Genomic DNA, 24936 nt, shown 5'->3' with positions numbered 1-24936 from the left:
GACCTGGATGTCTGCACTCTGGGATCTCGTGGTTTGAGTGTCATTTGGGGCTTTTGAAGGCGGTTTGGGGGAATTTCTGGAAGGTTTGGGGCAGAGTTTGTGCTCTTCGTGCATAATTTGGGGTAATTCCAGCTGTCTGGAGGCATTTGGGGTGAATGTTGAGCTGCTGTAGGGACTTGTGGGGCATTCTGAGGTGAATGTTGAGCTGCTGTGGGGACTTGTGGGGCATTTTGGGGTATTTGGGGGCTGGTTTAGGACCATCAAAGCCATTTTGGGGGTCATTTGAGCTGATTTGGGACAATTTGCGTGGGTTGTTGTGGCGGTTTGGGGCATTTCAGGCTGGTTTGGGATATTTTGGGACACTTCTAGTTTTCTTTGGGACATACTGGACCTTTTGCAGGCAATCTGGGCAGGTTTAGGGGTGCTTGGGGTGGCCTTGGGACACTTTTCTCTGGTTTTAAGGCCATTTGGGGCAGTTTGGGTTGGTTTTTGCTATTTTGGGGCGATTCAAACTGGTTTTGGTTGAGTTTTTCCTTCCTTCCAATGGGGCCTAGAGCCTGAGCATAGGACACAGAATCCCAGAATGGGACGGACTGGAAGGGACCTTAAAGCTCATCAGTTTTGCCCCTGTGCCACCGGCAGGGACACCTTCCACTAGAGCAGGTTGCTCCAAGCATGTCCTACACGTGGTGACCTCAGGAACAGTATCACCAACACGGATATCCTCCCTTACTTACCCACCTAAAACTGCATCTGTGAAGAGTGTAAGAGTGGCTACCCGTGTTGTTGGCAGCACTGCAGAGCTCACTGTGTGAGCCCAGCACCAGCTTTCTATCCTGGCCCCTTAAGCCTGGGAGCAGGGGCTGGATGTTTGCACTTTGGGATGTGGCGGTTTGAGTGCAATCTGGAGCACTTCTGCAAGGTTTTGAGTTGGTTTGGGGGCAATTTGGGCTGCTTGTGCATAATTTAGGGTAATTTCAGGCGTTTGGGGCATTTTGGGTGTATTTTGACGGACCCACCAGTCCATCCCTGCACCCTGCAGGGACGGTGGCAGGATGGGACCCATTGCAGCCTCCCTACTTGCGGGAAGCATCGCTTCATGTGTCCCCAAGGACTTTATTGAACCTTTAAAACCTGAAGCATGCGGCTGGTTGGGTGTTCCCCACAGGAAGAAGAGGAAAAGGAGGAGGAGGAGGAAGAGGAGGAGGAGGCAGGGGGCATGCTGGGGCTCAGGTGGCAGGCAGCCAGACTTTCTGGGTGCTGATGATGTCGCTGAGCTTGCTCTTGACCTTCAGAAAGTGTCTCTTGAACTCCAGGCCATCACCCTGCATGGGGAGAGGTTGTGTTACCTTGCACCCACCCACCATGGTCCTGCATCACCTTGCACCCACCCACCATGGTCCTCCATCACCTTGCACCCACCCACCATGGTCCTGCATCAGCTTGCACCCACCCAACATGGTCCTGCATCACCTTGCACCCACCCAACATGGTCCTGCATCACCTTGCACCCACCCACCATGGTCCTGCATCACCTTGCACCCACCCACCATGGTCCTGCATCACCTTGCACCCACCCACCATGGTCCTGCATCACCTTGCACCCACCCACCATGGTCCTGCATCACCTTGCACCCACCCACCATGGTCCTCCATCACCTTGCACCCACCCACCATGGTCCTGCATCAGCTTGCACCCACCCAACATGGTCCTGCATCACCTTGCACCCACCCAACATGGTCCTGCATCACCTTGCACCCACCCACCATGGTCCTGCATCACCTTGCACCCACCCACCATGGTCCTGCATCACCTTGCACCCACCCACCATGGTCCTGCATCACCTTGCACCCACCCACCATGGTCCTGCATCACCTTGCACCCACCCACCATGGTCCTCCATCACCTTGCACCCACCCACCATGGTCCTGCATCAGCTTGCACCCACCCAACATGGTCCTGCATCACCTTGCACCCACCCAACATGGTCCTGCATCACCTTGCACCCACCCACCATGGTCCTGCATCACCTTGCACCCACCCACCATGGTCCTGCATCACCTTGCACCCACCCACCATGGTCCTGCATCACCTTGCACCCACCCACCATGGTCCTCCATCACCTTGCACCCACCCACCATGGTCCTGCATCAGCTTGCACCCACCCAACATGGTCCTGCATCACCTTGCACCCACCTAACATGGTCCTGCATCACCTTGCACCCACCCACCATGGTCCTGCATCACCTTGCACCCACCCACCATGGTCCTGCATCACCTTGCACCCACCCACCATGGTCCTGCATCACCTTGCACCCACCCACCATGGTCCTGCATCACCTTGCACCCACCTAACAGGGTCCTGCATCACCTTGCACCCACCCACCATGGTCCTGCATCACCTTGCACCCACCCACCATGGTCCTGCATCACCTTGCACCCACCCACCATGGTCCTGCATCACCTTGCACCCACCCACCATGGTCCTGCATCACCTTGCACCCACCTAACATGGTCCGGCATCACCCTGCACCCACCTAACATGGTCCTGCATCACCTTGCACCCACCTAACAGGGTCCTGCATCACCTTGCACCACCTTGCAAGTCCCTGCATCACCTTGCACCTACTGTGCATCACCGTGTGCCCACCTTGGAGAGGCGAAAATCCACCAAGATCTTGCTCTCCATCTCCACCAGGTTCACCTTGAAGATGAGTTTGTTGTTCCTCCTGTCCGTAGTCGAGATGGTGACCTGAAAACAGCAGCAAGGAGGGAGGATCCCCTGAGTTACTTACAGATACAACAGCAGGGAGGCCGCACCCCAGGATCTCGCCCCCCAGCACCCACCTGGTTGGTGCAACTCTTCTTCCAGCCGTACCCCATCTTCTCACACACCTCCTTCAGGGCACGGTACGAGCCGTCAGCGTCCAGCTTGGTGAAGAAGCGCGTCATCCGCTTCACCAGGCGCTGCCAGGGGCTCTGCCAGCCCCAAAACCATGGGAAAGGTCAGAAATCCCACCAGGCTGCAGCAGTCCCGAGGGTAAGCCCTGGAAAGCTGCACCCCCCGATGGCAAAGGCTGCGAGCTGCATCACTCAGGATGCAAACCTGCATCCCAAACATGATGAACGCTGCGAAGCTGCATCCCAGTACCGCAAAACTGCTCCCTAATGGCATAAATATTGCACAGTTGCCTCTGAATCTCACAAATATAATGTGAAGTTGCATCCCAAATGTAATAAACACGGCAAAGTTGGGCTCCGAGGTTATAAATGGGATGAAAAGTTGCATCCCAATCACTGCAGTTGCAAAGCAGCCCCTAAACACTGCAAAGCTGCATCCTGCTGCTAGAAATACCCTAAAGACACACAGAAAACATTGCAAAGTTTCTTCTGGAGATGATAAAACCTTGCAAAGCTGCATCTCTGATATTGCAAAGCTGCATCTTGGTATCATAAATGCTGCAAAGGTGCATCCTGCTGCTAAAGATACTTCAAAGTTGTTTCCTAAATGCTGCAAAATCACATCCAAAGATGACCAATAGTGCAAAGCTGCTCCCTAGAATTATATATGCTGCAGAGTTACACCCCAAACACTGCAGAGCTGCACCCCAATAGAGTTGAGCCCCATACCTGTGAGGAGCCCGGGGTGCCGAGGAGCTGGCTGTTGACCAGCATGTGCTCAGGGCAGGCGGGCTGGGAGAAGCTGATACCCTGCACCAGCTTGTCGATGGCAGCTGCTCCACAATCCCAGAGCATCCCACCAGTGCCCGGCTCCGGCTGCGATGTGGAGTAGCTCACTTTCTCCTCACTGCAATGCAAGGAGAGACGGGGTGTTATAGGGGTGTGAAGGAGAGGCTGCAAGGATGGGGAATGCAGGGATATTTCAGCATGGGAATTGCAGCAGGATATTGGCGAGGGGCTCTTCATTGTGCATGGTTTCCACCACCCACCTCATGGAGAAAACACAGGGAAAGCCCTGGAAGGTGCAAAGAACTGCATGGCCTAACAGTGACACAGCACTTACATACCCCAGGGCATGGAGAGGGACACGGAGGGAATCAGGGGCTCACCCAAGCGGGCTCTTCACTGGTGAGAAGTCCGTATCGGATCGGACGTGCTTGGAGAAGCCACCGGGAGAATCAGAGACCCCCCCTGCGGACACACGAGCCCGCTTGACGCCTGCAACGGGACGAGACACCCCAATAATTCCCTAAATCAGGAGTGACGAACACATTCCCCCGTGTCCCCTTACCCTTCTTGAGGGGTTTGCTGTACCACCGGTCCTTCTTGATATCGGGAATGGTGATCCTTGCCGCAGGGCTCTCTGTCAGGATCTTGTGCAGCAAAGCTGGGAGAGATGGAGAGGGGTGGGAACGGTGATCCCAGCATGGCATGGGGCACTGCTGGGGGTACTGGGTGCTCACCTAAGGGTGCAGAATCAATCTTTTTCCAAGGCGGGAGGTAGGTTTTCCTCTCCTTCCAGTCACTGTATTCCTGGCAGCTGTCGCTGGGCTGGTCCCAGGGCAGCTCTGCCGGAGGGGAAACCTGTTACTGCACCATGAGAAGGGGAGAACGCAGCCAAGGAGGCAGCACATGGAGAGGTATTGCAAAGGGAGGGGGAATGAACACCACTGCTTTGGGGCTTTAGAACAGGCAACATGCAAAGCCCTGCAGCGTGCACAAGCACCTAGCACTACCACCTACGACAATGGTCATCTCCCACACCAGGCATCTCTGCACTGCATCCATTGTGTTGCCCCCCTGTTCCCTGGGCACCCTGTGCAGCGCCTCAACACCCTCACAGGGAAGAGCTTCTGCCTAAGAGCTCATCTCAGTCTTCCCTCGGGCAGGTTAAAGCCATTCCCCTTGGCCTGTCCCTACATCCCTTGTCCCAAGCCCCTCTCCAGGTTTCCTGCAGCCCCTTTAGGCACCGGAGCTGCTCTCAGGTCTCCCCTTCAGGAGCCTTCTCTTCTCCAGGCTGCCCCAGCCCAGCTCTCTCAGCCTGGCTCCAGAGCAGAGCTGCTCCAGCCCTCGCAGCATCCCCATGGCCTCCTCTGGCCTTGCTCCAGCAGCTCCCTCTTGTGCTGTTGCCCCAGAGTTGAATCAGGGCTGCAGGGGGGGGTCTCCCCAGAATACAGCAGGGGGGAGAATCCCCTCCCTTGACAGGTCACCCCCATTCCCATCCCAAGAGCTCCACACACCTCCCTCTATGCATTTCCCCTGTGTCCCTTGAGCACGTCATGTGTGCCCCACACACATGGGGCAGCCCCACCTCCGGCCAGCATGGCTGTCAGCACCACGCCACAGGCCCAGACGTCGACAGGCTCCGCACTGAACTCAGGGCACCGCAGCAGCTCTGGGGCCACGTAGGGCAGGGTCCCACACATCTTATTGAGCAGCCGCTCCCGGCCGTTGTGCCTGAAGACTGTGGCCAGGCCGAAATCCGAGATCTTCAGGTTATCTGAAAATGGAAAAGAGAAGGAATTTAAAGTCAGGCAGGGTGGGCATGCAATGGGCAAGCAGAGGGCAAGTGGTGGCCACAGAAGGGGCACGCAATGGCCAAGCAGCTGGAACACAGCAGGCAAGCAGTGAGCACACGTAGTGCATAGTAGGCAGGCAGAAGGCACATCAAGGCCATGCAATGAACAGGCAGCAGGCCAGCAGTGCACAGATGACAGGTAAATGATGCAGGGACAGGTCAAGCAATGGCCAAGCAGCGGCCACATAAGGGGCATGCAACAGTCAAGCAGCAGCGATGCAGCAGGCACACAAGGGGCACGCCGTGGGTAAGCGGTGGGCAAACACAGGGCATGCAATGGCCCTGCAGTGGCCACGTGGTGGGCACGTGACAGCTAAGCAGTGGGCACACAAGGGGCATGCAACAGCCGAGCAGTGGGCACACAGAGGCCAAACTGCAAGGTACAAATCAATTCAAATTAAAACTCAAAATGAATGGACAGAGAACGTGCCCTCCTGCCTCACCTCGCTCATCCAGCAGCAGGTTCTCTGGCTTCAGGTCACGGTGGGTGATGCCGATGCTGTGCAGATAGACCTGGAGATGGCAGAGAAGGGTCAGCACCATGTAGGGACCACCACTGGTGTCACCAGCACTGCCACCACACTCACCACACCAGCAATCAACTGCTGGAAGAACCGCTGCGCCTCTGGCTCTGGCATCCCGATATCTGGCTCTGTGTAAGGGGGAAAAGAATGGAAAGAGATTCTCAACCATTTAGGGATTTAGTTTCTAATGAGAAGACAAGCAAAGAAAAGTGGGCTTGTTTAGCCTGGAGAAGAGAAGGCTCCTGAAGGGGAGACCTTAGAGCAGCTCCAGTGCCTAAAGGGGCTGCAGGAAACCTGGAGAGGGGCTTTGGACAAGGGCCTGTAGGGACAGGCCAAGGGGAATGGCTTGAACCTGCCAGAGGGGAGACTGAGATGAGCTCTTAGGCAGAAGCTCTTCCCTGTGAGGGAGCTGAGGCGCTGGCACAGGGTGCCCAGAGAAGCTGTGGCTGCCCCATCCCTGGCAGCGTTCAAGGCCAGGTTGGACACAGGGGCTTGGAGCAAGGTTCTCTAGTGGAAGGTGTCCCTGCCTTGGAACTGGATGCGCTTTAAGGTCTCTTCATCCCAAACCATTCTAGATTCTAAGAGGTGTCTGTCAGCAGCGCACCGATGCGGTCAAAGAGCTCCCCGCCGCTGCAGTACTCCAGGAACAGGTACTGAGTGGCACCTTCCCGCCGGTGCCCATAGAACTTGACGATGTTCTCGTGGTTGAGCATCTTGTTGATGCAGATTTCCTTCTTGATGTTCTCGGGGCAGTCGGCCGCTCGCTTCGTGTCCACGATCTTGACAGCCACGGCCTCCTCGGTGCGGCGGTTGACAGCGAGCTGCACCCTGGGGACAAGAGGGGCCTGAGAGGCTGTCACAGAGATGGGCTGCAGGCAGGGACAGGCAGGGGATGCAGGTGCAGGCAGCGGATGCAGGTGCAGGCAGCAGGCATGCAATGGGCGGATAAGGGACGCGCAGTGGGCACGTAAGGGTCATGCAATGGGCAAGCGGTGGGTGCACAAGGGGCATGCAACTGCCAAGCAGTGGGCAAAGACAGGGCATGGAGTGGCCACGCAGCAGGCACACGAGGGGCATGCAATGGGCAAGCAACGGGCAAACAGCAGTGGGCATACACAGCGCACCCAATGGCATTGCAGCAGTGGCAGTGACCACACACGGGGCACACAACCACCAAGCAGGGGGCAAGTGGCGAGCATACACAGAGCACGCAACAGCCAAGCAGTGGCCACATAAGGGGCACACAACGCCCAAGCAGCAGGCACAGTGGGAAGCAGCGGACACGCAGGGGCCTGCGCCAGCCAAGCAGGGGGCACGCAAGAGACTCCCGCCGCCTGTGTGCTTGCGGGGACACACTGGGCGCGCAACCGCAGGCAACAACCCCGACCGACCCCCTCCCGTTCCCGGCGCCCCGCACTCACTCCCCGTAGGCGCCTTCTCCCAGCGTCTGCACCAGGTCCCAGTCCTCCACGAACGGCACCGCCATCCCCGGGCGCTCCTCCTCCGTTCCCGTTTCCCGCCAGCGCCAACCGCGTCCCGCCCCGCCCTGCGCGCGCAGCGCCCAAGCCCCGCCCCCTGCTGCCCTGAGTCCCCGCGCCCGCCCGCTCCCCCGCCCTAGAGGGCAGCCCTGCTGCTCCCCATCATTTCACCCGCACTGATTAAAAGCCGTAAAACGCCCCCAAAATCTATCCCCCCCCCCGTTCTGGATAGGGAGGGAGAAAGCCCCATGGTCTCCCACACCACCGCCATCGCCCTTTTTTTAACTTTTATTACTTATAATTCCCCATTAAAGCCGTTATTCCCGATTTGGCGACCGCTTCGTGTATAAAAATCACACCCCGGCAGGCAGGGAGGGGCAGGGACACCCCACTGCTGCCTGTACTTACAAACTGTATAAAACAAAAGGAAAACAACCAATTCCGCCGAAAGAAAACCCCAAAACCAACCCCCCCCCCCAAAAAAAAAAAACCACGCTTCTGCTTCACAGGAAAGGCTGGATCAGTGCGGTGTGAGGTGACCATCAGCACCTCTACGTCCTTGACAAGCCGCGGTTATCCAGATCTTTCACCTGGGAGGTAAACAACAAGGCTCAGTGGGGTGAAAGTTAATGCTTTTACCCAAATATGAGGGGTTTGGGGTTGTTTTGGAGCTGCACCTTGTATATTCGGACAAGCCAGTGCTCTGTGGTGTATGCCTCCTCCAGCACATCCAGCTCAAAGTCCTTGTTGCCGATTTCGGCGTTCCTCACCCGGTCGTAGCCCGGCGGTCGCTCTAGGAGAGGGCAAAGTACAGGCAGTGCTGCCACATCACAGCCCAGAGATGTTGGGGGCACGGCAGGGTCTCCCTGGAGTGGTGTCACCCCCGCCAGGGGTGGTTCTGGGGACTTACTGGCCTCAGTGTAGACCTGGCCGAAGCGGTAGTAGCACATCTTGTACATGAGGCAGTTGAGGAGCACCGGGGAGCCCTCGCGGTCGACCCGGAACTCCCCTGTAGGGGTGTAGTAGTCGTGCTCCTTGATGTGGCGCCCTGTGTCCGTGCTGCCCCCGATCCGCACCATCCACAGGAACTTGTTGATGTCTGACGGGGGAGAGCAAAGTGTGGAAGAATGAAATGAGTTGAGAGAATGAGGAGTTGAACTGAGGGGCCAAGAGCAAGGGAAGGACTTGAGCTGCGGGGTGAAAGACAAGGTGTTGAGTTGGGGGTTCAAGAGGAAGGGACCGAGTCGAGACAGAGTGAAAGAACAAGGAGCTGAGTTGGGGGAGTGAGAGGGTTGAGCTGGGTGGTGAAAGAACAAGGAGTTGAGGTGAAAGAATTAGGAGGTTGAGTTGAGTTTGTGGGCTGCAAGTGAGGGGTTGAATTGAGCTGGGAGGCCCACAGCAAGGAGTTGAGATGGAAGGCCTAGAGCGAAGAGGTTGAGTTCGGAGGCCAAGAGCAAGAAGTTGAGTTGTGAGGTCAAGAGCAAGAGGTTGAGTGTCGGAGTGCAAAAAAGGCACATGCAGCTTCCGAAGAGGAGTGTTTTGGTACCATTTCCACTTGCAGCCTCAGCTGCAGGTGGAACTTCACTCCTCAGAGCTGTTTTGGAGAAGCCTGAGCCACAAACAGCCCCTAGATGGAGTTGACCCAGCTCAGAGTGAGATCTTACCATCAGATGAGTACCCAGTGAGGCCTCCGAAGATGACCAGCACATAGCTGACATCCAGCTCCCTCATGATCTCATAGGCTCTCTCCTCCGTCGATGCCATGGCCTGGAGCAGATGCAGTCTCAGTGATGCCACGAGGTGCCCCAGAAGGGCAGGACAAGGCAGTGGGTGAGGGAAGGACCTACCTGACCAACACGGGAGATGTGCGTGTTGTTCCAGGTGTTGTTGTCCACCAAGATGGTCCTGTTGGCCATGGCCGTTATCTGGTACCCATAATCCCACCAGGACATCACCTTTGCATCCTACACACAACACCAGATGGGCTGTTGGCACCTCAGGGGACAACACTGAGTCCCCACCACCCAAATCATCCCTGTTTACCTCTGGTGTGTTGTGCCGCAGCCAGTAATAAGCTTCTCTGAAGTCATCAAAAATGATCCTGCTGCCATCGCCACCACGGGCAGAGAGCACAATGGAGGGGGATGAGTATGCCTCGCTCGTCACCCAGGTGGAGTGAAAGGTGTAGGTGATCAGGAAGAAAGCCATGACCAGGATCATGCCACTGGCAACCTGCGGAAACAAACCGGGATCAACACTGAATGGAAGAGGCCACCACCTCCACTTGTCCCCAGCCAGGATGAGGTGCCTCCTCCTGTCCCAAGCCAGCCTAACTCACTTCATTTTTGATGGGGTAGGTGGAGTCTTGCTGCTTTTTGCTCTTCTTGTCTGGCCGGCTGATATCCAGGTTCTTCATGTAGGTGGACAGCACCTGGGAAACCCCGATGCCAGAGAGGATACACATCACCGGGGCCAGCACCAGCATGAGACGCACCTATGGGTGACAGCAGAACCATCAGTGGCTGCTGGAGAAGAAATCCAGGCAGAAATCTGAGAGAAGGGAAATGAAACACCAGAAACCTCAGCCTCGACATAAACCTCCAGCTGACTTATTTAGCCCCCAAAGGATGTTCTCTGAAGACCTCGAAACTGGCCAATGTGCAGAACTGACCTCAACTGAGTACCCTTGGGCAGACTTAGGTGGAGCCAAGGATTTTTAGATGCCTCCACAGCAAAAAATCAACCCATATTTAGAACTTGGGGTGCTAAAGCAAGAGTGGAAACAGACTCAGCAGCAGCTATTTGCTGGAGTGACTGCTCGGATACCTGGAAAATTTGTTTGGGGTTGCAACTCAGCTATGGGAGACCAGGAAGAGACCCAGTGTGGCCACTTGGAAGCAAGTAACACCAAACCCTTTGAGTTTTGCCACATCACATTCCCTCACTGCGTGGGGAGGCCAACAAAGCAGTTTTAAGGAAGGGAGCAAAGCCTCACAAACACTTTAGCCAGCTCAGGGTGGAAGAACCATCATCAGCTTGAGAAAAGAGAACACTAAATTAGCTTTGTGAGGACCATTTCACCATCACGCTTGCGCCCAGCAGGAAGCAGCCCCTCACCATCACAGCAGAGAAGTACATGCTGGTCACGCCATACATGATGATGAAAATGCGGGCGTCCGAGAGATTGCTGAAGCAGTAGTAGAGGCCAACTGTGGAGAGGAGAGAGAAATGGGTCAGGCCCACCTTGGGGATCTGCTGCCTATAGTGAGAAACAGCCGCAGAGGCACATTCTTTAACGCATCAGGGTCTGATGGCACCTGCACTGGGCTCACCTGGGAACATGAACACGAGGAGCTGCAGGTCAAAGTAATAGGAGGACCAGGTGGTGGGCTGGTGCTCAGAGACCGAGGCAATGATGGGGATGTTGTTCTTTGCATAGGAAGGATCCAGGAGGGAGTAGAAACGCCCCGTCCACGGGGAGATTTTCCCTAGGCAAGAGGAGATAAAACCCAACCAACTTCAGTTCCAGCAATGTCAAGATGATCCCTCACAAGGCAAGCACATGCAAGGCTGGCTGTGCAATCCCAGAGCTTGTTTAACATCCCTATTACTCAAACCTGCCATTTTAGAAAGGAAACAAAGTTTACCCTAAAAAAGGCTTCTCCCCCATCACCAGCCATTTTTAGCACCTTTTTGCTACTACAGACTAACATGTGCCAGCTCAGCAGCTCCAGCACGCCGAGTCATGGCAGATTACTCTCTGCACCTCATGACAGCAGCAGCCCAGATCTTACAGCTGCTTCCCAAGTCTTTTCCTGGTGATGGAGAAACTGGGGCAGTCCCCAGGCTCCACCGCAGAGGGCGGGTCTGCAGGCAGCAATGTGAAATTTGGATTGACAAATTATGTGCTTTTCAAAGCGCAGGGAAATGCTACGAGGGCTGGAGCAGCTCTGCTCTGGAGCCAGGCTGAGAGAGCTGGGCTGGGGCAGCCTGGAGAAGAGAAGGCTCCTGAAGGGGAGACCTGAGAGCAGCTCCAGTGCCTGAAGGGGCTGCAGGAAACCTGGAGAGGGGCTTGGGACAAGGGCCTGTAGGGACAGGCCAAGGGGAATGGCTTTAACCTGCCAGAGGGGAGACTGAGATGAGCTCTCAGGCAGAAGCTCTTCCCTGTGATGGCCAGAGAAGCTGTGGCTGCCCCATCCTTGGCAGTGTTCCAAGGCCAGGTTGTATGAGGCTCGGAGCAAGCTTCTCTACTGGAAGGTGACCCTGCCTGTGGCAGGGGGTTGAAAATCGGTGAGCTCTAAGGTCCCTTCCAACCCAGATGAGTCTGGGATTCTATGATCCAAAGCAAGGAAAGGAGGCAGTGAAATGCACTCACGGTCCCCACCATCTCAGGCTACCTGTCAGCATCAGCACAGCCCCGATAGTGAGCAGAACAAAGCCAACCAGGGAGATGACACTCCTGAAGAGGATTTCAAACTGCTGTGGGTTCAGCTTGCTCCGAAGGTAGTCAACGAAGGCATGGATCTGGCACAAGCCAAAGACTCCAAGGGCAGCCATGTGCTCCGAGGAGAGGACAGGCTGCAAGCAGGGGAGATGTGGATCAGGGACAGAGGAGAACAAGAGTCCAAAAGCTAATTTTGCAACAAATCAGCGTTAGCAAGATCTCCATCAAGAAGCCAGCACCCACTTACAGCCTCAAAGGCAAAGGCAAAAGAAACAACTTGCTGTTGTTCTGTTACAAGCAATAAAATGACCAGCCTTGAGTTTGCAAATCATTCTGGTCCCCACCTGGAAGCCAACAAAAGAGATCTGCATGGAGAGGATGGTTCCCAAGCAGTAGACAGTGCAGTAGGCTACGTAGATCCTGTGGGAGAAGCGCCCGGTCAGCATCAGCACAAGAACATGCAAGGGTATGAGGTTAATCAGAAAGACGTAGCCACCCCACGAGGAGACCTGCCAAGAGAGAAAACAAACAACACACCACAAGTTCCAGGACGGAACAGGTCTCACAGCAGAGCTCAAATGCAGCAGGTTTGATATTCCTGGGATCAAGCACAAATAGAAGCTGGGTGGAGACTGGATTGAGAGCAGCCCTGAGACTAAACTGACAGGAGCCCTAATCTGATGGAGATTGAGATGGGATGTTAGGAAGTTCCTCCCTGTGAGGGTGCTGAGGCGCTGGCACAGGGTGCCCAGAGAAGTTGTGGCTGCCCCATCCCTGGCAGTGTTCAAGGCCAGGTTGGACACAGGGGCTTGCAGCAAGCTGCTCTAGTGGAAGGGGTCCCTGCCTGTGGCAGGGGTTGGAACTGGAGGAGCTTTAAGGTCCCTTCCAACCCAAACCAGTCTGGGATTTTCACGCCAAGTTCTGCTACCTGAACACAAGGACACAGGAATGGGACACTGGATGGTTTTGGTCACCATATCCAGAATAGACTTTGTTGTCCAAAGTACCTCGGTGCCAGGAGAAAGAACACTCACCATGTAGAAATAGGCCAGAGCACACATGGCTGCCCAATAGATGGAGCCAGTTTTGACAGCTTTGATCCACATGTAGTAAGTTAACAGCATGCAGAAGATGGCAATACCTGGGTGGAAGGAGAAAGAGACGTCAAAGCAAGCTCCTATCAGCCCTGAAATGTTAATCTATGACCTCTGGGGCACAGCAGAGCACTCAATGCATTAAAAATGCATATATAAATGCTTTTGTTGCTCTATCAGAAATGGAACAGAGTCTCATGCAAAGAGGCAGGGGTGGGAAATGGGTTTCTGAACACAGCACCTCCTCACACAGGCCCCAGAGCCCAGCTACAGGAGAGGAACCTGATCACTGGCAACAAGACTGTTGCCTTTGCCAGCCCCAGAATTGCTTCTGGAATGGACATAAACAGAGCACAGCGTCCCTCTGTTGTTCTCTGTGGCATCCTTACCATCATCATCCAGCAGCCAACAGCTGGAAACAGCAGCTTTCCCTGCTCCCAGTGCCAGAAACTCACCTTCGTTATCGTAGGAGCCGGCAACGGATCGGGAGATGTACCCGGGCACAACTGAGATCATAGCAGCAGCCAGGAGCCCTGCGCCTGCGTCCTGTGAAGAGAAACCAGCCAGAGGGTGGAAAAAGCCTCTTGGGAATTTTGCCATATTCCACATGGATACACCTCAAAGGAATACATCCTACAAGGATGCTGGAGAGAGATTCTTCATCAAGGGCTGTAGTGATAAAACAAGGGGTGATGGGTGCAAACTGAAACAGGGGCAGTTCAGGTTTGATATAAGGAAGAAGCTTTCCCCTGTGAGGGTGCTGAGGCCCTAGCACAGGGTGCCCAGAGAAGCTGCGGCTGCCCCATCCCTGGCAGTGTTCAAGGCCAGGCTGGACAGAGCCTTGGGTGACATGGTCTAGTGCGAGGTGTCCCTGCCGACGGCAGGGAGCTGGAACTGGATGATCTTAAGGTCCTTTCCAACCCAAACCATTCTACCTATGATTCTATAAAACTGAGCACCAAAACGACACTTCAGAACAGAAGTTGTGGGTTTTCACTGATGTAGTGGTCACCTCCAAGCTTCCAAGACAACTACAAGTTGCTTTTGCACAAGCCCATGCTCCTCCTGTGAGGTGCATCGCGCTCACCCCTTACCTTGAGCTCTTTGGTGAGGTGGTAAGTCACTATGGTGGTGAAGGAGGAGAAGAGTGGAGCCAGGAACACGCACACATTCCGGATGTCGATGGTGATGTGGAAGAAGTGCAGCACGTGGTAAATCGCTGCTGATGTGATCATCAGGCCTGGGGGGTGGAAATGACACCAGAGCAGCCAAAAGTCTCATCAGGAATGCCTTGGCAAAGGGAATCCCCCTTCTCCTATGCAGCACTGGGACCCTGCTCCCTCCACATCACCCCCTTACCCATTTTCCCCTCATGTGAGGAGCATTTGAGCTCAGCAGAAGCTTACCTGGATAAATGGTACCACCAATGATCCTGCCCAAGGGGTACCATGCTCGGTCATCAAACCAGTTGTGGAATTTATAGAAGCCCTCCTCTGCCAGGAAGCGGGTTGTGCGATAGTTAAAGTACCTATAAGAGGGACAAGCGTTAAATCACCAGCTTGGGACAAGCAGTTAAATCCTATTAAAGCCCACTTGGATGCCCCTCTCTGATGCCCAGGGCAGGACAGCATTGTAAGGTGTGTTTTCCACCCTAAGACTCCTACAGACCTCAACTGCAAAAGCTCACCCTCCTCCTCAGGGGTTTAAAAGTGGGTTTGCAGGGGTAACATCCTCCCTTGAGCCAGATTTAGTCAGCAGCAAGCCCAGGAGTATTTGCAGTGAGCCCTCTCCCCTGCTGTGTGCTGCTCAGGCCAAGAAAAACCAAACCCCAACAAAAAAAGGACAAGGGGAATGGCTTTAACTTGCCCTAGAGGAGACTGAGATGAACTCTTAGGCAGAAGCTCTTCCCTGTGAGGGAGCTGAGGCGCTGGCACAGGGTGCCCAGAGAAGCTGTGGCTGCCCCATCCCTGGCAGTGTTCAAGGCCAGGTTGGACACAGGGGCTTGGAGCAAGCTGCTCTAGTGGAAGGTGTCCCTGCCCACGGCAGGGGTTGGAGCTTGGTGAGCTTTAAGGTCCCTTCCAACCCAAACCATTCCAGGATTCCAGTGGCAAGTAATTACTTAGATTCAGGCTGCAGGAAGAGTCCCAAGAAGTTAATTTTTGGTCTGGAAGAGGAAAACCTATCTGCAGTGAAAACCTCCCTCCAAATCCTGCATCCTCAATGTGGATTAACTTGAGCCTGGTGTACGGCACCCGAATTCTGTGCCCTCTGGACAAGGAAAACCCCCGGGAGACGAGCAGACGACACTTACGGATCAAATTCATGGATGACACTTTCAAACCTTAAGACAGAGAAAAGCCTCGTGGAGAAAGCTGCAAACACAGAGACAGGGTTAAAGGCAGATGAGAGCTTCCCAACCTACAAGAGAAGCAGAGGCTGCTCCCTCCCGTGATTCCCCTTCCAGGGCACCTGCAGGACTTACAGAGCACGGCTGCCATGGACAGGATGAGGAGCTTGAGCAGAGTGTCCTGCTTCTCGTAGGAGAGCCGGAGAAACCCCAGCTTGGTCATTTTCACATCAAAAGTGGGGACTGAGGGTGCTCCAACACCTGAAAACAAGCAGAAAGAGCATCAGAGCACAGCATCTCCAATGGTTCCATGAAGCATACCTTCAATACTCCACTTCTGCAAGATGCTTCCCGGATCCATGCTTCCCACCCCCAAATCCCCTTCCCTCCCATCCTCACCTGATTAGGTGTCCAAGTCCCAGCTGAGGTTTTTCCTTCTATAGACACCAGAGCTTCTTTGGGGCACAGGAGGCGTCTGTTTCTCTGCACAGGAAACAAAGCCCCAGTGTAAGCTCTTAACAAACCCACCAAGTTTCCCTTGGCTGCAGTTTAACCATCGCTTCTGAGAAAAAGAACGCACACAGAACACAAGGAATTGGTCTTGAACACCAAGGAAATGAAACTCTCTTCAGGAAATGACATCTCTGTATTCCTGAAACCACAGATTGCTTTAAGATGCTTCTTGGCCCAATCAGCATGGAAAAACCCAGTCCCAGAACTGGTGGCTAAACGCTCAGGTCATGTATCAGAGCTGCAGCTGAGACTGGGCCAGGCTGAGGTTTAAAACACAAACTGTGTTCTCAGAGCCTGAAAAAAGATGTTTTGGTGCCCGAGAAGTGATTTTAACTGCACATGTTCACGCCTGACACAGAAACAAGCCCCTGATGGATTTATTTCCTGGATCCCTGGCGATAACAGGCAGCAGCTCAGAGAGATGTAAGGTGGATGCCTGCAGGGCATCAGCGGTTCTGCCAGTGGGGTCCCACTGGTACCCCGATTTCACAGCTCCTGCAGACCACTCATGGGGTGTGGGGCACACTTTGCCACACCACAGCTATGGGGGAAGCCAGTCCCAGGATCCTGGAACAGGAAGGAGGAAGAGCCATCCCCAGGCTATGAATTATGGCCCCACACTCACTGCTAGCCCCTCTGAGCTCGTCTGTGCCACACAAGGCACTGCGCCCCCACAACCCCCCATGCAGCCGCCCACAGCCCCGCAGCCACCCCCCTGCACACCTCATCTCCCCACAGCACAGAGCACCCCACAGCTTCACATCCCACAGGCTCTAGCCCCTGACAACCAGCAGCCCCTCGTCCCACAGCATCACCCACCCCTAAAACACACACACCCCATAACCCACCACAGCCCCCTGCCACACACACACGCCATAACCCCCCCCACCCCATAACCCCTCCACCCCCCTACCCCACACACACCCCATAACCCCCTACAGCCCCCTGCCCCACACACACACCCCATAACCCCCCCAGCCCCCTGCCCCACACACACCCCATAACCCCCTACAGCCCCCTGCCCCACACACACCCCATAACCCCCTACAGCCCCCTGCCCCACACACACCCCATAACCCCCACAGCCCCCTGCCTCACACACACCCCATAACCCCCCCACAGCCCCCTGCCCCCCACACACCCCATAACCCCCCCAGCCCCCTGCCCCACACACACACCCCATAACCCCCCCAGCCCCCTGCCCCACACACACACCCCATAACCCCCCCAGCCCCCTGCCCCACACACACACCCCATAACCCCCACAGCCCCCTGCCCCACACACACCCCATAACCCCCCAGCCCCCTGCCCCACACACACACCCCATAACCCCCCCAGCCCCCTGCCCCACACACACACCCCATAACCCCCCCAGCCCCCTGCCCCCCACACACACCCCATAACCCCCCCAGCCCCCTGCCCCACACACACACCCCATAACCCCCCCAGCCCCCTGCCCCACACACACACCCCATAACCCCCACAGCCCCCTGCCCCACACACACACCCCATAACCCCCACAGCCCCCTGCCCATAGCCTTTCGCCCCCCGTTCCACGGCCCTCACCCAAGACCCTCCGCCCCGTCCATCCGCCTTGCGCAGCCTCCCTTGCCCTCCGCCGCACCCCCCCCTCACTCGCCATTGGTCGCCACTCTGAGCACGGCCGCTCTCATTGGCCGAGCCGCCGCGCACTCAGGCGGAGGGGCTGGGCGTGCCGCGTACGGCGCCTCCTGATTGGCGGGGAGAAAGCTACGGCGAACGAGCCGCGACGTGTCCCCCGGAGCTTGGGAGTGCATCACGTGGACGGAAGCGGAAGCAGGCTGCGGTCCCGCCACGTGGGTGGTGACACGTGGGGCGGTGCCAACGGGAGGCCCCGGCGGACACCGACCGCGCATGGGGCGCAGGAGGGGCTCAAGCCGTGTTTCGTCCGTTTAATGTTTCCGTGTGAAAATACTAGAGAAAAGTTGATAAACCGCCCCAAAAAACACCCCCAAACCCACCAACCCCGTCCCGGTTCCGTCCCGACCCCACCGGAACCGGCGCATGCACCGGGAGGGGGACGGGAGCTCCTTAAAAAGTATATCCCCGCCCCCCCCAAAATTCCCATGGCGGGGCGAAGAACCACCCCCGTGGGGGGGGGGGGGGGGAGGGGGCTGCCGGTCACCGGGGGACACGGGGGACCCACTGGGGGACACGGGGACCCCCACCCGGGGCTCAGTGCCCCGGAGCTGGCGTGTGTTTGGTAGGAGAGGGCTGAGGGGGAAGGGGGCGGTCGGAGGAGGAGGAAGCACCGCCCAGGGCCGACTGCAGGTAAACGGTCTTGTGGAAGAGTCTGTTGCTGAGGAAAACCACCAAGGAGAAGAGCCGGAGCTGGAAGTGGCTGGAAAAGGGAAGAGAACACCGTGAGCTTCCTCCCGGATGGAGGTTTGAGGGGGGGTGAGGCTGAAGGTTTGGGGGCACGGAGGGTCTCACTCACTAGGTTTTGCCAGGGGTCCTCGCCTCGTTGGCGCTGATGATGAAGAGGGGGAAAAGGATGGAGAAGAGGCAACCACTGAAGGGAAAAAAAAACCCCAAAATATGATAAAATGACACAAAAGAGGGCATTGGGGTGAGGAAGGACGTGGATGTGGAATGGCAGCTCTCCCCTCACCTGATGATGTAGGAGGACTGCATCGCTGTGAGGAAGGCGAGCGGCAAGCCGAAGCCAAAGTAGTAGGGCCAGTTCCTCTCGATGTTGGACAAGCGCTGGTGCATCTCGATTCCTGGTGGGAAAGGGGGAGAAAACCCATTCGAACCCAACCATTGGCATGGAGCAGCCTCCATCCCAACACATCCCATCTGGAAGCGTCTCCCACCTTTGTTAAACCAGCGGTACTCAAAGCAGTAGAGCGAGTACAGTAGTGACATGTGGAGGAGCCCAACCAGCTGGCCAACCAGATCGATGGGGAAGAGGCTCACGATCATTCCCTATGGATAAAATCCCAGTGAGAGCATGAGGGGAGCTCTGGAGAAGGTGGCCCTGGGGGGATGTGGTTGTTTGGGGGGATTAAATCCTCACCTGGATGAGGAAGAGCGCCTGCAGCAAGAGGTTGAACAACATGTCGGCGATGATTTTGCTGACGCTGGGGAAGGGGTGAGGTTTCCTGCCGGAGACTTCGAAGGCAAGATCTGCAATGTCCTGATGGAGAAGAGAGAGGGCATCCAAAATCCACTGGGATTATTACGTCACCAGGAATACACCCAGAGCCTGTTTTCTGGGCACCCACCTGAAACCAGATGGCGTTGACGACCTTACTGAGGACGAAGAGGGGCAGGACCCAGAGGGCGCTGAAGATGGAGGTGAGGATGAACTCCAGCCAGGCCCAGACATCGCTGTGCAAGGAAGGGTCACCTTCCAGAAACAGGGAAACACGTCAGGATTCCGCGAGGGAAGTGCCTCAGCTCAGGGAGCTCCTCAGTGGAATAACCATGTTTCAGGGAGCTCCTCGTTAGAGGAACCTCCTTGTCTCTGGGAGCTCCATGTTAAAGGAACCTACTCATTTTGGGAAGCTCCTCACTGGACGAAACGTCCTTGTTTTGTGAAGCTCCTTACTTTGGGAAGCTCAGCGTTTCAGAGCACTCCTTGTTGGAGGAAGATCCTCACTGAAGGAACCTCCTTGCTTTGGAAAGCTCCTCATTACAGGAAGCTACATTTTTCAGGGACCTCCTCACTGAAGGAACCTCATCTTAGGAAACTCCTTGTTTTGGGAAGCTCCTCAATTGGAGGAACCTTCTTTTCCCATCAGAAATTCCCCCTGGCATTTCTGCTCCCAGGGGAGCCCCCAGCAGGAGGAATCTCACTTGCTTTTCATGCATTTGCAAAACCACAGCGACAACTGTGTGGCAGAACCCTGCATGGATCCCACCACACAGTCCGTGAGTGGCACTCTCCATCTCTGATTTACCCCTGGATAATTAACAACAGCCTTAATTAGCTCGGGGAGGAGGAGAAGAACAAGGCAAGGAGATGGCAGCTCATGGGGTGCTGGGAAGGAACTCACCGATGATGTGCGCCGTGACGGACTGAAGGGCAGGTATGAACACGCGGTAGAACAAGAAGAGACTGAGCTGGGGGAAGAGGAAGTTTTGGTGCTGCTGGGTCAGGTTTTGGGCTGCTGCAACCAGACCCTCTACCCGTGGGGATCCAGGAACACCCCAGGACTGGCACGTAAACCCACCCCAAATCTACAACTGAGCACATTCCCTTTAACATTCCTGGGCCAATTCCTCTTTCTCTGCCTAATGGGAAAATGAAGCTGGTGATTTATGAGGATCGGCCTCACGGCAAGGTCAGAGCTGAGGAATCAATATTCAACTTGGTGAAGCAATATCCTGCACAGAGCTGTCTCAAAGCAGCTTGAGTTCAACATGTGGGCTTTCCCAAGCAGGTCTATATTCCAGTTCCCTTAAAATACAGTGGTGGGACTGGGAATATGGCAGCTGGCACAGGTCCCTGCAGCCCAGCTGATGGCTCACCACCAAAGGTGCACAAGGGTTGGTTTCCACAGAGGGGTTTAACACAGTAAGAACAAAATTCCCACGTACCCAGAACACGCCTCCATTCCAGGCACAACACTGAAATATCCGGCTCACTATCCGGGGTTCACTGCGGAGCAACGGGAGAGAGACACATTTAGTAATACCCTGTATCCATGCTGGAATGGAAGAGAAGCAGAGCTTTCCTCCTGAGTTTTAAGCATTTACAGGGGAGCTCAGGGTTGGTTTGCCTCAAATCTCTCAGTGTAATAAAACTAGAGGGGTTTGGGAGCATTTTGTCCTTGGAAAAGGCTGGTTTTGGCTTCTCTCTCCTCACAATGTACCTATGGACATGCCAAGAGCACAGTCGAGATTTAATCCCAGTGTTTTCATCCTTAGTGGATGCAACTGGTAGAGATGGCTGTGGAACACAGCACAGCTGGGGAAAAAGAACCTGGATTCACCCTTGATGGACTGGGAGAAGGGAATTACCAGTCCTCAGGCCCCACACTCACTTCTCTTGCTTCTTCTCTTCCAAGTGAAACCTCCGCTGGGCCAGCGCGCTGTTGGCTCTCCTCCGCCTCTGCTCTTCCCTTTTCTGCTGGATGCGGGCATCCAGCTTCGAGATGGTGCAGATGCCCCAGATGGAGTCCTTAATTCCCTGTGGACATGAGGAGAGGCTGCAAACACTCCTTCCCACCTCCTGGTTATGGAAGGGGATGAGCCTTGCTGCCCGGAGCGCAGGAGGCAGCACCAGGCTCAGGCAGAGCCAGGGTTTGGAGTGCTGCCTGTTCTCCATAGCCTGGTGACCTAGATCACTGCCTGTTCCAGCAGCAGCCTCTCTTTGAAGGTGTGATTTCTCATCCAAAATCCACTATTTATAACCCAGAGAGTCACATCTCTCACAGCCCATTTCTTCTGCCTGGCAGAAAGCCCTTCTCCCCCCCGCCAGCCACTACAGGCCAATAAAATAGAATTACATCAAACATTCAGGATGTGCAAACCCCTCGTGGCCTGATCATACATCTGAGTGTGATGCTCGTGGCTTTACAGATGACAGCATCCCTGAAACAGCCTCGGAGCCACATCTGTGCAAACCTGTTAACAGAGAAGTGTGAAGAAGTCTCTGCCTCAGCTCCTGCTTTAAAAGACTTCTAGCAACACCTCTCTAGCACTTATTTCCACCTTTGGGACACATTTGTTATCAAACATTTCACTTCAAAATGAATTGTGAGAGCATTGTGAAATAACTGAGGAGAAGGACTTGGGGGTGTTGGTCCATGAGAAGCTCCCCATGACCTAACTTCAGTGCACTTTAGCCCAGAATCCCCCCGTGTGCTGGGCTGCACCCAAAGGAGCATGAGCAACAGGTCACGGAGAGGATTCTCCCCCTCTGTTGTGTTCTGGGGAGACCATCCCTGCAGTCCTGATCCAGCTCGGGGGCAGCAGCACAAGAGGGACCTGGAGCTGTTGGAGCGAGTCCAGAGGAGGCCATGGGGATGCTGCGAGGGCTGGAGCAGCTCTGCTCTGGGGCCAGGCTGGGAGAGCTGGGCTGGGCCAGCCTGGAGAAGAGGAGGCTCCTGAAGGGGAGACCTTAGAGCAGCTCCAGTGCCTAAAGGGGCTGCAGGAAACCTGGAGAGGGGCTTTGGACAAGGGATCTAGGGACAGGCCAAGGGGAATGGCTTTAACCTGCCAGAGGGGAGACTTAGGCAGATGAGCTCTTAGGCAGAAGCTCTTCCCTGTGAGGGTGCTGAGGTGGGGGCACAGGGTGCCCAGAGAAGCTGTGGCTGCCCCATCCCTGGCAGTGTTCAAGGCCAAGTTGGACACAGAGGCTTGGAGCAAGCTGCTCTCGTGGAAGGTGTCCCTGCCATGGCAGGGGTTGGAACTGGATGAGCTTTAAGGTCCTTTCCAACCCAAACCATTGGGTGATTCTAGGACCCAAATCCTTCTGCTTGAGGCCATGGCCAGTAAACACCAGTTTCTGAACATGAATTACTTCTTAGCATTCCCATCACCAACATTTTTGAGCCTGTGTTTATGCCTGGATGATACAAGATGGTGTGGGAGCACTGAGGTCACATGAAGCCTTATCACTGTGACTCTTTGCAACAGACACACTGCAGCCAGCTTGCGAAAACACTTGGGAAGCAACACATCCCACAGAGCTACCTCAATTCTAACAGCAGAAAGCCTGCTGACAGGTATCTCTGCCTGACTAAACTGAAGTCTTTGATTAACATACACTGAGAGTCCCTTTTCCTTCCAATTCTTTAATTCACCTTGGACGAAGCCACGGAAGGGAACAGGACCAGTCCCCATGACAAAGGAGCTGCAGTGCATGGACTCACCCTGACGAGGTCATGCAGGAAGGTTTTCACGCTGTCTGCCATCTCGACTCCAGCATCACCTCCAGTTCCAAAACTATCAACTACAGGGAGAGGGGAAAAGCCGAACCCAAACCTCTCTCATCCTGGAGGGATGGGAAACGGATGGAGCCTGTGGAGAGAGAAAACACAAAGGATCATGGCAGGCATTAACCACACAGTGGGATTCCAAGCTACTCCCACCAACAGGCTTCCAGCCCCCTCAAACACACAGGCAGAGAAAGGACCCATCCTGTGTCGTGGTACCTCATGTTAAAAACCTCAGTTTCAGGAACAGCATGGCCTGTAGTTCTATGCTAACACCTCACTGCACCACTCATTTTGGGAAGAGAAAAGCCAGCAGAGCCAGCCCAGGGAGGTGTGAAAACATATGTGTTAAGCCCAGCACTCAGTTAACACCATCCAGCTCCACACCTCCTCTGGCAGGGAAGAAACTCCAGGTTTGCACTCAGGAGCCTGACAAACCCAGGGCTGCTCTTTGAGCTGTCCCATCAGCTTTTGCCCAAAGCAGTAAGAACTCTCAACAGCCCTTTGCCAAAAACCTTGTGCTGAGTCTCTTGCTTCTTGTGAAGCGTTGCAGAAATAGGCTTTTGAGTTAAGGAAAAGAAAATATAAAGCACATGGAGCTTTTCCAATGGGATCCAAACTGATCGCTTCTCCTAGGCGGGAGCTCCCACAGCTCTGGAGCAGGCTGGTATCACAAGCCCCAACATGTCATGGGTGCTGTTGCTTTATAGAGTGCAGCACAGGGGATAAACGACTGAAATGATTAATTTTAAAACCGGATTTTATTTGGGTTATTCCAAGATAAACCCTGCCAGGGTTAGAACCCCACTCCCGTGAAGCGCGAACTCCAGGTGGGATGAAGCTGTGGAAGCAGAACCAGCCTCCAGCGTTACAAACATCAGGTTAATCACAGGCACTGCCACCCCAAAATGAAGCTTTTGGACCAGACACACTCAGATCCAGGGGGGGTTGTGTGTGAGGGGGTGACGGTGTCTCTGCTTTAGGAAGTGTCCATGGTCCAGGTCACACTGGCAGAGCCCCAGCAGAAACAAAAGCAAAAGAGAGTTTTCTCTTTGTTCCCGGCACCTTGGCCACGGAAACCTCTTCAGTGAGGCCCTACTCCTGCAATCAGCTCCTCCCGATGGGCGATTCCAGCGGTGGGGATCGCTGTGCAAAGAGGGGATCCTCACAGCACCCAGAGGTGCCCGGAGCTGCCTCACGGCAATGCTGGGGCACGGGCATCATCTCCACCCCACCCCCGTTACCTGGGGGATAGAGTTACCTCAGACCTGCGGCACTGGGGCCACCCCTGTAACTCCAGTGGGGGAGCACTGCTTCATCGCAGCTGTTCGCACGATCGCCCCAGGAATTGGAAGCAGGACACACACACACACACACAGACACACACACAGACACACAGAGACACACAGACACAGACACACAGACACACACACACACAGACACACAGACACACACACACAGAGACACACAGACACAGACACACACACAGACACACACAGACACACACAGACACAGGCACACAGACACACACACAGAGACACACAGACAGACACAGACACACACAGAGACACACACAGACACACACACACAGACACACACACACAGACACCACCACACAACAACGCGCGCCTGAAGCCACCGCCGCCCCCGTGATCCCCTGAAGCTGTTACCTCAGCGCGGCCCCCGCAGGGCCCAAAGTTACCTCAGCCTCTCCCCACGGATCCCTCCAGACCCCGCAGCACCCCAGGGCTCCGGGCACGGTTCCCACACGCTGTCCCCACGTCCCGTTCATCTCCCCCCCCCCATCGCCGCCACTCACCGCGGGCCGGGCTCACGGCGCTCACGGCCCAGCTCCAGCGGCCCGGCCGCCACAGCGCATGCGCCGGGCTCCCGCCGCGCAGCCGCCCTCCCCGCCCCGCGCAGGCGCGCTGCCGGCGGAGAGCCATTCCGCCGCACCGCCAGGGGGCGGCATGTGAGCGAGGGGTGATGGGGACACTTGGGGGTAATGGGAGGGAGATTGGGAGAGGATGGGGGTCATAGGGGATATTGGGGGTAATGGGAGGGATGTT

The 24936-nt window shown here is 55.5% G+C and overlaps 3 protein-coding genes across 4 annotated transcripts; all 3 read right to left on the bottom strand.

The window, feature by feature from the left end:
• Positions 1-1096: 1096 nt before the first annotated feature.
• On the bottom strand, positions 1097-7644 carry LOC133262164 (serine/threonine-protein kinase Chk1-like). Of its 2 annotated transcripts, XM_061441113.1 has the most exons (12): positions 7486-7644; positions 6669-6892; positions 6128-6192; positions 5984-6053; positions 5274-5462; positions 4426-4530; positions 4254-4349; positions 4072-4180; positions 3632-3809; positions 2849-2980; positions 2652-2753; positions 1097-1325 (listed from the first exon to the last, which is right to left on the bottom strand). In XM_061441113.1, exons 1-12 carry the CDS (start codon positions 7548-7550, stop codon positions 1230-1232), a joined length of 1431 nt encoding a protein of 476 aa, XP_061297097.1. In that variant the 5' UTR covers positions 7551-7644; the 3' UTR covers positions 1097-1229. The 2 variants fall into 2 exon arrangements, with proteins under 2 accessions (XP_061297097.1, XP_061297096.1); XM_061441112.1 differs by lacking the exon at positions 1097-1325 and having other exon boundaries at positions 2598-2753; positions 4072-4153.
• A 396-nt stretch (positions 7645-8040) lies between these two features.
• LOC133262155 (dolichyl-diphosphooligosaccharide--protein glycosyltransferase subunit STT3A) lies at positions 8041-15688 on the bottom strand. Its single transcript, XM_061441096.1, has 17 exons — positions 15563-15688; positions 15392-15452; positions 14487-14608; positions 14175-14320; positions 13536-13626; positions 13021-13127; positions 12331-12495; positions 11940-12120; positions 10875-11030; positions 10660-10751; positions 9881-10036; positions 9586-9774; positions 9390-9506; positions 9207-9309; positions 8453-8641; positions 8220-8335; positions 8041-8132 (listed from the first exon to the last, which is right to left on the bottom strand). The coding sequence occupies exons 1-17, from the start codon at positions 15648-15650 to the stop codon at positions 8094-8096; spliced, it is 2118 nt and encodes a 705-aa protein (XP_061297080.1). The 5' UTR covers positions 15651-15688; the 3' UTR covers positions 8041-8093.
• A 2441-nt stretch (positions 15689-18129) lies between these two features.
• Positions 18130-24801, bottom strand: LOC133262157 (etoposide-induced protein 2.4 homolog). Its single transcript, XM_061441098.1, has 11 exons — positions 24687-24801; positions 22805-22952; positions 20972-21117; positions 20526-20586; positions 19982-20048; positions 19208-19332; positions 19000-19119; positions 18797-18908; positions 18592-18703; positions 18418-18492; positions 18130-18321 (listed from the first exon to the last, which is right to left on the bottom strand). Exons 2-11 carry the CDS (start codon positions 22844-22846, stop codon positions 18156-18158), a joined length of 1026 nt encoding a protein of 341 aa, XP_061297082.1. The 5' UTR covers positions 22847-22952; positions 24687-24801; the 3' UTR covers positions 18130-18155.
• Between the last annotated feature and the right edge of the window lie 135 nt (positions 24802-24936).

This window comes from Pezoporus flaviventris, unplaced genomic scaffold (assembly GCF_033815535.1).
Source record: "Pezoporus flaviventris isolate CSIRO_AGI_PZ_B2104156 unplaced genomic scaffold, CSIRO_AGI_Pfla_v1 ptg000191l, whole genome shotgun sequence".
NCBI classification, from domain to species: Eukaryota; Metazoa; Chordata; class Aves; order Psittaciformes; family Psittacidae; genus Pezoporus; species Pezoporus flaviventris.
This window is presented reverse-complemented; position numbering and strand designations above follow the sequence as displayed.